Source organism: Gymnoscopelus microlampas (genome assembly GCF_963454915.1).
Source record: "Gymnoscopelus microlampas genome assembly, chromosome: 21".
NCBI lineage: Eukaryota > Metazoa > Chordata > Actinopteri > Myctophiformes > Myctophidae > Gymnoscopelus > Gymnoscopelus microlampas.
This window is the reverse complement of record NC_139958.1, coordinates 30,439,360-30,451,583: the sequence shown is the minus strand read 5'-3', so window position 1 is coordinate 30,451,583 and position 12,224 is coordinate 30,439,360. Positions and strand designations below refer to the sequence as shown.

Sequence of the window (12,224 nt, the reverse complement as noted above, 5' to 3'; positions counted from 1 at the left end):
TCCATCAGCCCTCCAACCTACGCCTTCCAAATAAATCCTGTTCCTGGAGAGGAAGGTACTTCTGGGACGTTTGTTCTGCTGATTCGAGTGTTTTTGGGGAGAGGATCACAGTAGGAAAGGTCAGACTCTAATTGTAATGCAGTGGTGTGTGATCGGCGCTGATCGCGGCCTCATAGCCCATATCTCCCCGCTGTGTAGAAGTGGAATGCAGCAGCTACACACTTCACAGTGCTGCTGCTAAATGCAATTCAACACATTATTCTGCCATCACATCGCTACAGTTAGAAAGCTGTGTGCATGTGTGTGTGCATGCATGTGAGTGTGAGTGTGAGTGCTTTGGGGAGGGTTGGCACACATATATGCAGTTTTGCTGTAGCGTTTACCAGCTGTCATGTCAGTTGTGTGTTGTTCGACTGAGACAGAGAAAAAGAGAGACAGAGAGGAGGACCAAAAGACAGAAGAGAGAGAGAGCGAACATCTATCCCAGTGGTGCTCAACCTGTGGGTCGGGACTCCCAGGGGGTCCCCAGATGACAGTGAAGTGACAATTTAAGGACTTGTAAGACCTTTTTGATACCTCACTTTTTTTAAATGAAAAAAAAAAAATACTAAAAAAAATAGCATTACTTTGATGCAGTAATGCTATATATATATATATATATATATATATTATTTTTTTTGTTTTGTTTTCATTTAAAAAAAAATGAGTAAGTAACAACAACAAACTATACTATAAAAACTGGTGAAACAAGCCAAATTGTCAAATAATATAAGAAAGAAAATTGAAAATAGACAATCTACAAGCTCGCATTGCGAGGCGTTGTGAGCCTGCTATTTTCACAATATTTATCTGTGGAATCAGGGTGCGGGGTCCCCAGTTCAAATATGATTATTTTTGGGGGTCGTGGCCTGAAAAGGTTGAGAACCACTGATCTATCCAAGCACCTGTGCACATACAAGCATGTTATGATCTCGTTGATTGAACTTCTTACCTGGCCAGGTATGTCCCTGAGTTGCTTTTGCTCTCCTGTACATCCATACAGTTGGTGGTGCCGGGTATGAGCGCCAGGGCCGGGTTCTCTCGAGCCGCGGTTCCCACTGCCCGCGCCACCAGCTCCAGGGAGTCCTGCACGTAATGGTCCAAAGTCGGGGAGCCCATCAGCCCGTGCGCCAGCAGCCCCAGGGGCAGCCCCTCTGTCCTCAGCTCCACCACGTTCTGGCTGTCCCCGAGGACCCAGTGAAAGTCCGGGAGCGCCATCCTGGCGGTCAGCGTCCAGAGGCGTCGCACCTCGCGGATCTCGCACCCGAACGTGATCACAGCCCTGGTGGCCGTGTCCCGCAGGGCCTCCAGCTGCTTCATGAGGACCTGCTGCTGGTCCAACTTCGACGAGGCGGGAGAGGAGGGAGACGAGGAGGACGTGGCGGAGGAGGAAGAGGACGAGAAGTAGGGGAAAGAGGCCGACGACGACAGTGATGTATCTGATGCTGTCGCTGGCGATGATGACGAGGAAGACCCAGAGGACCCGGTCGCAGCGGATGAAACGGCAGTCAGGTTGACCTGGGCACCCAGGTGAAAACGAGTGTTGTTCTTGATGAGGAAAAGGAACTCGGCCACGTTCCACTCCTGGCAGAGGAGAACGCTGAGGTCCCACCAGCCATTCATCATCAGCAGGGAGTAGAGGAGACGCGCCGGTGGAGCCTCCGCTGTCCGCATGGCCAACTGGAAATGGAGGGGGTTCTGGCAGGGTGAATGGGGGCAGAGGGTGGAAGAGAAAAGGTAGTGGACCGAGTGAGTGGCGGAGAGAGGGAATGGAAGAAATGGACACACAGGGAAGGTGAAAAAGGATAGGGTTTGGGCGTATAGACCGTAGAGGAGAGAGGGATGATAAAGAAGGGTGGAGGAGAAATGGAATGGTGCGAGAAGGGAGAGAATGACAGAGACGAGAGAAAAGGAAGAACAAGATGGATGGAGGGGAGAGGCGATAAAAGGTGGACGAGTGGAATGGGGAGAGGGGAGAGAGAGAGATAGAAGGAAGAAAAATATGAGTGTAGGTGCCATGAAAGTGGGGATATGAAGGCAGAAGTAAGAGGGGAGAAAGAGAGAGGAATAGGTAGCAAAGGTTAAAGAGGATGAAGCGAAGGTAGAGGGGTGTGTGTGTGTGTGTGTGTGTGTGTGGGGGGGGGGGGGGGGGCAGGTGAGGTGAATTTGGGAAAAGAAATGGAAGTGGTAAGATGGGAGGGTAAGATGAAGGTTGTGAAGTGGAAAGATGGTGTAGGTGGATTCGGGAGGATGAAAGGAGAGAAGGAGGGAGGGGAAAAGGTAGAGTGATTTTTGTGTTTTGGAGACGGGAGGGAGGCCAGGGAGAGGTGGAGTGTGTGGGGAGGAGAAGAGAGAAGGTGAGGTAGATTTGGAGAGAGAGAGGAGAGAGAGAACAATGGATAAAGAGATGGGGACAAATGGGGGACGGATTTGGGAAAGGATAGAGATGAAAGAGAGGCGGCGGGAAGAATGGAGTAGGGGGAATTGGATAGGACAATGACAAAGAGAGAAGAGAAGAGAAGAGAAGAGAAGAGAAGAGAAGAGAAGAGAAGAGAAGAGAAGAGAAGAGAAGAGAAGAGAAGAGAAGAGAAGAGAAGAGAAGAGAAGAGAAGAGAAATATAACCGGTTAGTACGGATGGAAAATGTAAGATATTGGTAGCAGGAGAGATTAGAGATTGGAGAAGCGTAGAAGGTTGTTTTTGGGGTAAGAAGACAGAGGTGTGAAGAAGTGGTAGGATGTAGGAGCATTGTGGGTAAAAAAGAAACAAAGAGAAGAGATGGAGAGAGATAATGGGATTCCATGGAAAGAAAGAAAGAAAGAACATTTTAACCAATTCTGCGTCACAATTCACCTTCGTTGCTTTAAAAGTGAAGAACACCACACACAGTTCGCTGCATATAATGGATTTCAAACTCCACTGGCTTACCTGCACCCATGAATATCATTATACACATCAAGAACAGTGTTACCTTTATCTGCATGGAAATTGATATCACTTACACACTGTATGGATCGACCGGCCCCTTATAGAAAACACCCTGCCTCTTCAGTTTCAAAAGGTTCTCTCAAACACATTTTTTGCTCTCTCAACAAAAGCCGCAGCCAAACTTATGAGTTATGAAGAATTGATTTCGGTGTCAAGAATGAGTGCTTTGTATTCCCCGCTCGCCAAACTGATACATTGATAGCAAAAGCTTATTTCTGCGAGACAAATTCACTGATATAATAATATGTTTAGATTATTTATTTATTTTTGTTTTCATTCTATTCCGTCTTTGTTGGTACCCTGACAACACATCTTTTGGACGTACTGAATTGTAGGCAGTGTTTCCACAATTCTTTTCAGCAATACTTTTAATTTAATGCAGATATGACCACCAAAACCATGAAACAATTCTGTTAAATTAATGAGCTGTCGACTGAATGAGTACTGTCAAATTTTGGCTTGACAAAATTGATAAGTTGTTATAAAATGAGGAAAAATAAGATATTGAAAAATAATTTAGGAAATAATTAATCCCCCCACACACACACACACACACACACACACACACACACACACACACACACACACACACACACACACACACACACACACACACACACACACACACACACCCCTCTACCATACATCATGAAAAAGTAATATTACCGGTATGTATAATAACTAAGTACAATTTTCACGATTAATAAACAAGCAATGCATTTGCTCTAATGTCATGGTTAGCTATAGATTTCTCCTACTATCATTGCCTGCAGCTGCTCTGGCAGGCCATCCCCTTAGCCAGCATGACCATCATTTTAATTTGGCCGCGTCATAATCACACAATAGGTACTTTTGCAGGGCTCAGAGTCTAAAGAAATTCTCTGTCATTTTTAGTGAGGTTCCATTTGCCAGCTCTGATCTTACCTCTGAAAGGGGCTATACTTCACATACAAAATGTGCACAGTCAACCTGGGAATCAGCTACCGGAGCAGGGAGTAGGGCTTAACTATGTCCCCTTAGAGTAGAATATATCTATTCACTCTCTATCATTATGCAGATGTCTAGTGATTCTCATCAGACTTTATCCGCATACTTTGCATATTAATGAAGTATACATTGTTGAGACATTTTAATTACTTGTTTCTCTTTATGCACCGACAAGTAAAGTGGAGAATCGTATTTATACTATTAATTATAGGTAAAGTGGAGAACAACATCAATATCATAATTTAACCCATTCAAACCGGGAACATGTCTCTGTCATTTTTAGATTTCTTTGGGCTATTCAAAAATAGCAGATATACAGTACAAGCTCATAGCGCTGCACTGAGTGCCTCGCTATGAGCTTGTAGATCTGCTATTTTTGGGGAAAATCGTGAAAAATGTGTGCAAATCTTTGAACACATTTTAAGAGGATATTTGTAAGTCAAATCTTTGCTTCTGGGGATTCTACAAATGTCTTCTAAATCCTAACTGTTTAAAATATATATATATTTGGCCGTGGACCCCCATCTAAAAATATTTTGTTTCAGGGACCCCCAGAAGATTTGCACGAATTTTCACAATTTTACAAAAATAGCAGATCTACAAGCTCATAACGCAGCACTCGGTGCCACGCTATGAGCTTGTACATCTGCTATTTTTGAATAGCCAAAGAAATCTTAAAATGACACGGATGCGTTCCCGGTCTTAATGGGTTAAAATGGAATGTCTCTTACTTCTTAGTTAAATATTAAGCCACTGATGAATCCAAAGACAATATCTGGACTCATATCATGGCCATACACGCAAGACTCTCCAACATCCAACATTCCCTTGAAATCCCAGCTAGCTGCACAACAGTTTTCACAAAGCCGCTTGGGGACCTCAGCCTTGTGTGAGTCACAGTTTTGGCATGACACTAATGAAGGCCTGGGGCTGAAAAGTCTGTCTGTTCTCTCCATGAATGACTTAAAATATATATTCTATGAGCGTGTATCCTGTTTTGATGTCCACATTCTTGTCAAACACAAGACATCATCGCTGTGAGTTGTTTAATGATTTTTAAGGACAAGACAGCAATCATGATGCCACCCACAGTCTTGGATGTCCAGAAGTACAACAGAAAACAAGATTGGACAGTTTCGTAGTGATGAAAATGGATCTTATGCCATGGATCTTTAAGCAGAACTGATGTTTGAAATCTGTCGACCAACCACTGGCCTACTCGCATCAGATAGTGGTTGCTCCAAAAGGTTTTCTGATTGCTAGAAAATTGGAGTAAAGGTGATCCCAGGTCAGGCATCGAGGTGATGTGCTGGTGCCGCGCAATACTTTCAGTGCCTGTGTAGCAATTGTATGCTAATGCATTCCACAGTTGGTTTGACAATAAAGCCTTAAATACTTCTTCATACCCAGAGTTGCACCGCAACAGGCCCACCCAGTTACCGTACCCTCCAACACCTGTCAATGGATCACTAACTAGCACCTATAGCATGAGACTGTGCCTCCATCTGTATGAGAGACACACACACACACACACACACACACACACACACACACACACACACACACACACACACACACACACACACACACACACACACACACACACACACACACACACACACACACACACACACACACACACACACACATTGCCGGTGTTTCTCCCAGGTTGACGTGGTTTTGAGGTTAGGTTTAGGCATAGTTTCTGTGAGGTTAGGGTTAAGGTTAGGTTTAGGCATAGTTTTGGTAAGTTAAAGGTTAGGGTTTAGTCGCCACGTGGGCAACACACTAAAGGAAGGGGAAGTCCCGTGTTCTCTCCCCCGTCTTATACTCACTCTACACAAACAAATGCAGCCTAACTCCTGACACATCCACCAAAATCCTGACACAACTGTAGTGGTTGTCTTCTCTAAAAACAACGAGTCCTCCCTTCAAATGGAGGACGGTGCACACATAACAGCCTTGAGATCAACACCACCAAGTGGCTCAAGTTCTTCCTGCACGAGCTGAGGAAGCTTGGTCAGTTGAAGCTCAACTGACCGATCCCACGGGCCATCCCAGTGAAGTTCTCCTCAGCCACCAGAGTCCATCATCGTCTTGTTACAGTATACCTCGACTCCTCACTCTACAAGACCAGGCTTCAATGTGTAGTCTGCTCTGTTGAGAGGATCATTGGTTGTCAGCTACCAATAATCAATGGTCTGCACTCCATCAGGGAGAGGGTGACGGACCCCACCCACCCAATGGGAACTACCTCTTCATGAATACGAACTGTATTGTTTTAATAACCAGATCTTCTGTTCTATAAGATTGTATTTTCTTCTTTCTTGTGCACATTCTGTACCTGTTTTTTTCTTTCTTGGCAACTGTAACACTAGAATTTCCCCTTGGAGATCAATACATTTAATCTAATTTAATTAGACAGGCATTTACTAGTCTCATCATATTCAGTGTTTCCCATTAATTACTTGTCCTCCTAGACTATGGCTGGCCGCCATAGTCTAATTTGTCCCGCCACACTTTCATAATGAACAGAACATATTTTCACACTTCTCATAATAATAGGGTTGGGACCTGGTGACGTTATAGTTTACATAAATACATGGATTGGCGTGTCACAACATGGCTGCGCCCCCCGTCAAAGCCTGATTCCCCTGGGGAATAAGCTGCAGCAGGAAAAAAAAAACTAAAACACAAACAAACAAAAACCTTGAAAACCGTGGGAGTATTTTAGACAGGGACCCAACAATGTGGTGCTCTGTAAACTCTGAGCTTGGAAATAGCTTATCACAGCCATACAACGTGCTTCGTCAAGACAGCAGCAAGAGAGCACCATAAGTCCTGTTTATTTGTTGTCCCCACCCAAGCATGACATATTAGCATTATAAACATGCTGTGTTTTCTGTTAGTAGCAGTCACTTAGAATTGATTTTCAAAAGGCTTCTTCATCGCAGTCATGTCAAAAGTAATTTCTGCAGCCATTCGTAGCATGCAATGCGCACGCGATGCCCATGCTCACGGCCAATCAAACGGATAAATTCAAGCGATCTCACCGGGATTGTAACCTCGTTCCCAGGCTTTTCTCATCTCACGAGGAGAAAAGCCTGGTAACGACCTACGGCAAAACGTATTGGGTGGGACTTTCATTGTAGGCCTAATCTATGCACTTCCCCTGGAAGCTGTCATTTTTGACCAATCACAACATGCTTTTCATGCCTGGGGAAAGTAAGCAGATCTGCACAGCATCAATGTAATTTCCTTGGACTTCCACATAGGCACTTTCTGTACCAGCCAAAGAGAAACGTGCATCCAGAAACAGTCGGCAAGTGTACAAAATCATGCAAAATAAAAAGTGTTTTAAAGCATTCTTTTTTTCATGAATAAAATATAATTTTGTCCGATCTGTATGGTAGAGTATGTTAATACAATATAACGTATTGTTGTATTTTGTTTCCCTGCTCTGCTATTGAGACATTTAGATTGTGTCGAAGGTCATGTCTCACCTAGACACAGGATCTGACACGAAGTTTGACCTGAAGGTCTCAAGAGTCTAAAGAAATTCTCTGTAATTTTTCCAGTTCCAGGTTCCAGTAGCCAGTATCCCTTGAGCAAGCAGGCAGGCTCTATTAGCTCAATAGTAAAACTTTCAGCACTTAGGCAGGAAATCAGGTTCAAATCCAGGGTAGATGAGGAAAGTTGCGATTCGAAACGTTGTTAGCAGGTAGATCAGTTATTTATGGAACGTAACACTATGGAGAAAGCAGCACTCACTGACAACACTGTTTACAAAGGGGCTGCACACACACACACACACACACACACACACACACACACACACACACACACACACACACACACACACACACACACACACACACACACACACACACACACACACACACACACACACACACACACACACACACACACACACAGACTACAAAGATGTAGGAGAGTTCAGTTGGGGAAGACAAGTGATAGATGTCCAGGAAGTCATGTTTATAAAGTAAATGTCTTGAAATGCAGAGCCTTTAGGGCAGTTGTAAATTAGCATTGCCTCTCTTTGCCCAGTATTACCTCACTCTGCTACAGCCCATCAATCACCAGTGGCTTTTCTGACTGTGTTTCTTTCCTCTTTCCGGTACTTGCTGCCAGGGTAGGATCCAAGCAAAACGAACGTTGAAACAATGATGGTCAAGCATTGCAGCTTTTGTGTACGTTACATTACTCAAAACAATTAAATTATTAGTCATATTAATTGATTTCAACACAATACATCAAGAAACGTTTTTTTTTTGCAATCAGAATCTGTTTATTTATTTATTTTTATCATGTAAAATGTTTAATATATGCCGCTTACTTTAAGTTACATTAAGTTATGTTTTTGTCTTCTGGGTAAAAATACAAAGCAATTTCAAGGTGTCAAGATGTCTGTTTGGGTTCAGATAACTTGGGATGAGCATTTCCCATACTTTTGTACTTTATGACCATATTGCCCCGTTGTATGTAAAATTATATATGTAAATTCATTGCATAGATTAACTGAATAATCAAACAATAATGCTTCATGTGTCTGCACTTACACTTGATAACTTAGTCATATACAGTGGTTACTTTGTACAGATTTATACTCAGGACACCTAGAAGACTAGCGGTTCACAGCTTATTGGGATCCTAATGAACAATGAGCGCTAATGATTGATTATAGCCAAAGTACGAAGCACATAAAACACCTGTCACTCATCTACCTGATGACACATGTACACTGCGTCGCTAACACACATAAACATAATGTATAATACGCTTAAATACACAAATAAACATGTGCACATAATACACAAACAACTACACAAACATGCACAGTCATCCTTCTCAACTGTTTCGTTTTAATTAATTCCACAACTTTTACACAAGCTATGCACAAAAATCCCTGAGAGTCTATTGGTTAATTTCATTTATCTCATTAATCACTTTGCTCATTAAGCATGCAAATTGGACAATCTTTATTCCTCTCCATAATCTGCTGATTGTCTACAATGGGAAGCATTGCCGTTGCAGGAGAAAACAGAAACACCCATCAGAACCAATTATATGCCAGATTCATTTCAGATCTTGAACTTATCAGTTCTTTGGTCGGAAAAAAAAGGCCACATGGCACCACGGTCTGTAAGGCATTTGACTCTCTACTCTCTCTACCCCAGGGTCAGGGATTTATTGTTGGCTGTGATCCCGTGGTACTGTGATCCAGCTAAATCTGCAACCCTCTCTTTGTTCAGCTCTCTAAATAACGAGGGGGAAGATTTTTCACAATGAGGCAATTAGACTCACTGCCCTGACTCTGTTCTAGTGTTCTACATCAAGGGTTCCCAAACTTTTCAGGCCGCGACCCCCCAAAATAATCATATTTGAACTGGGGACCCCCCACCCTGACAAGCACTTGGAACTGTGGGCATTACATTTAGTTTGACTCGGTTCCACAGATAAATATTGTGAAAATAGCCGAACTACACGCTCACTGCGCCTGTGAGCTTGTAGATCGGCTATTTTCACAATGTTTGCCTCTTTCTTAGGTAATATTTCACAATTTGGCCAATTTGGTATTAAAAAGGTCTTAAAAGTCCTTAAATTGTCACTTTATAAATGTGCAGATACCCTGTATATGTTGGTTGTTTACTGTTGAGTGAATGTTGCACATTAAGCTAATGATCTGGGAACCCCCCAAAATACCCTGGGGGTCCTGACCACCAGTTTGGGAACTACTGTTCTACATAACAAACAAATAACATGTTTTAATTGGGTCCACACCACCTGGGGTCTTTGGAGTGTGTGTAGAATATTGATTGGATAAGTTGATATGGCTAAAATGTGCCAGATTTTTCTGGTGTTATTTTCTGTGCTGATTTTTTTCCATCTTGTCGAATTCTCACAAATTATATTTGTATTTATTTATAACTTTTTGATCAGGAATCACAATTTGTTGTATGTGTGTGTGTGTGTGTGTGTGTGTGTGTGTGTGTGTGTGTGTGTGTACGGTTGGCATAAAGCCTGGAAAGTCTAACACAGGCTGTGATATGTTACAGTGTCCTTGTGTCTTGTTCATGAATGTTCACAAAAGACAAATTCTATGTCTACTTACAGTAAAGGTGACCAACGGACTAGAACGATCAGCTGCATGTTGGTCTTGCTTTGATTCGATCATTAACCAAAGTAAACAGCATTCAAATGGTTGGTGAATATTTGTGATATTATCTCTAGAAAATAATCACAATATAAAGTAATACTTTTTGACTTTGACTGAAATTACATCTAGACAATCTGTTTGACAATGCTGACTGCAGCTGACTTCCAGTCAGTTTGTGTAGAGTAGAGTAGACTCAACAACTTGTTGAACACTGATGGCTAGACATTGTGGGTTAATTCATCTGTGGTAGTTAAAAGTAAAAAAGATAAAAGTCCAAATGTACTTAAAAGCTTCAGGCTAAACGGTCTGAGTAATTCACTTAAGTGTTAATTATTAATCAAGCAAGGCTGGCATATACTGTAATTCAATGATTTACCTGAAATAAAGTGGACTCTGTTGATCCATTAACTTTTCTTTAGTCTTATTACACGTTTTACTAATATATGGTGACCACATTGATTTAATGTATAACAACAAACATGAGTGTCATCTATATAGGCACAGCTGTTATACAACATTCCACTGAAACATCTAAATGTAAGCAAAATTACAGATTCCCCAGAGGAACTGACTATTGTGTTTTCATCAGCAGGAAATCCTATGAAGCATAGCCCCCAACTCACTATTCTGCTGCACAGTCAAATAGTGCAGAGTTCAATTAACCCTGAGGATTTTACTGTGTGAACTCTTTGTATCAACCATCACACTCTTTGTCTATTAACCCATTCAATCCGAGAACGCGTCCATGTAATTTTTTTGATTAGTTAAAATCAAACTATTTACATTTTTTAATAATACATATTTTTTTTAGATATAGGAAACCTAACAGGGGGGGGGGGGGTTACTTGTGACCCATAAAAAATTGTGTGTGGTCCAAAAATGGCTCCCGCACCCATTATTTGGGACACTGGTATAAAATGTACATTCCAGCTGGCTGGAAATAGTAGCCAGCCAGGGACTGGGGACCTGGGGGGAGCCTGGGTGGTATGAAGGGTTGGCAGATGTACCAAGGGTCTGAAATGGTTTATCACACACCTCAGGGCTGAATTGTTGAAATTTGCAGCTGCCCTATCATCATGCATAATGTGTAGTTGGAAGAAAAAATACCAATGGTGTGGGCGCTGAATCATTTTGGCTCTACTTTACTTTGTAAAAGTGTATAAGTGCCTATTGTGAACTAATGATTAGGTGTCTTGTTAGCCGAACATTCTGCAAAAATAAGCCAAAAGTTGGTGAAAATAGCAAATCTACAAGCTCTACAAGAATGTAAATGTTACAATGCTAATTCAAGAGTCTCAATTGCGCGCGCACACACACACACACACACACACACACACACACACACACACACACACACACACACACACACACACACACACACACACACACACACACACACACACACACACACACACACACACACACACACACACACACACACACCAAACAAGTATTTTGCTTGTTTCTTTTTACAATGTTTAATTGGAAGGGGGCGGGGGGATACCATGAATTACTGTATTCTGTAGTATATCGATAGAGAACACACAATACTGTGAAATTTCACACCATTACATGGTCAGAGTCAGGAAGAAGCTAGAGGAAAAAAAGCCAATAAAGTAACAGGCTGGAAATACCCTCCCTTAAAGTGGAATAATTGATACATTAAAACACAAAAGCAGTGGGGGGAAATGCAGGTGTGTGTGTGTGTGTGTGTGTGTGTGTGTGTGTGTGTGTGTCTGTGTGTGTGTGCGCGCATGCGCATGCGTGAAAACAACAGCATCAGCAGCTTCCCATACCCTGGCACGTACTCATGGCAAACATTTTGAGTCCGAAAAAACACGAAAAGGGTCTTTTGTTGTCTGGTCTAAATGATTTATTGCTGTTCTTCCCCCATCTTTTGTTCAGAACCCGCACTTATGGTGAAGTTAGGAGGACCAAATGAAAATCAATGCAACATAATTGCATATGATTCCACGGAAATTTAAACATCTGCTTTGAAGATTATCCTGCACATTGAGTGTCAAAAACTC

General features: G+C 42.3%; 1 protein-coding gene across 1 annotated transcript in view; it reads right to left on the bottom strand.

Moving 5' to 3' along the window:
- Positions 1-12,224, bottom strand: part of grin3a (glutamate receptor, ionotropic, N-methyl-D-aspartate 3A) — a gene marked incomplete at its 5' end in the record, with an annotated part of 81,902 nt that overhangs the window by 60,239 nt on the left and 9,439 nt on the right. The window contains one exon of the mRNA XM_084047196.1: positions 992-1,737. Within this exon, the coding sequence (XP_083903322.1) occupies positions 992-1,737 (746 nt within the window). The remainder of the gene's footprint in view (positions 1-991; positions 1,738-12,224) is intronic.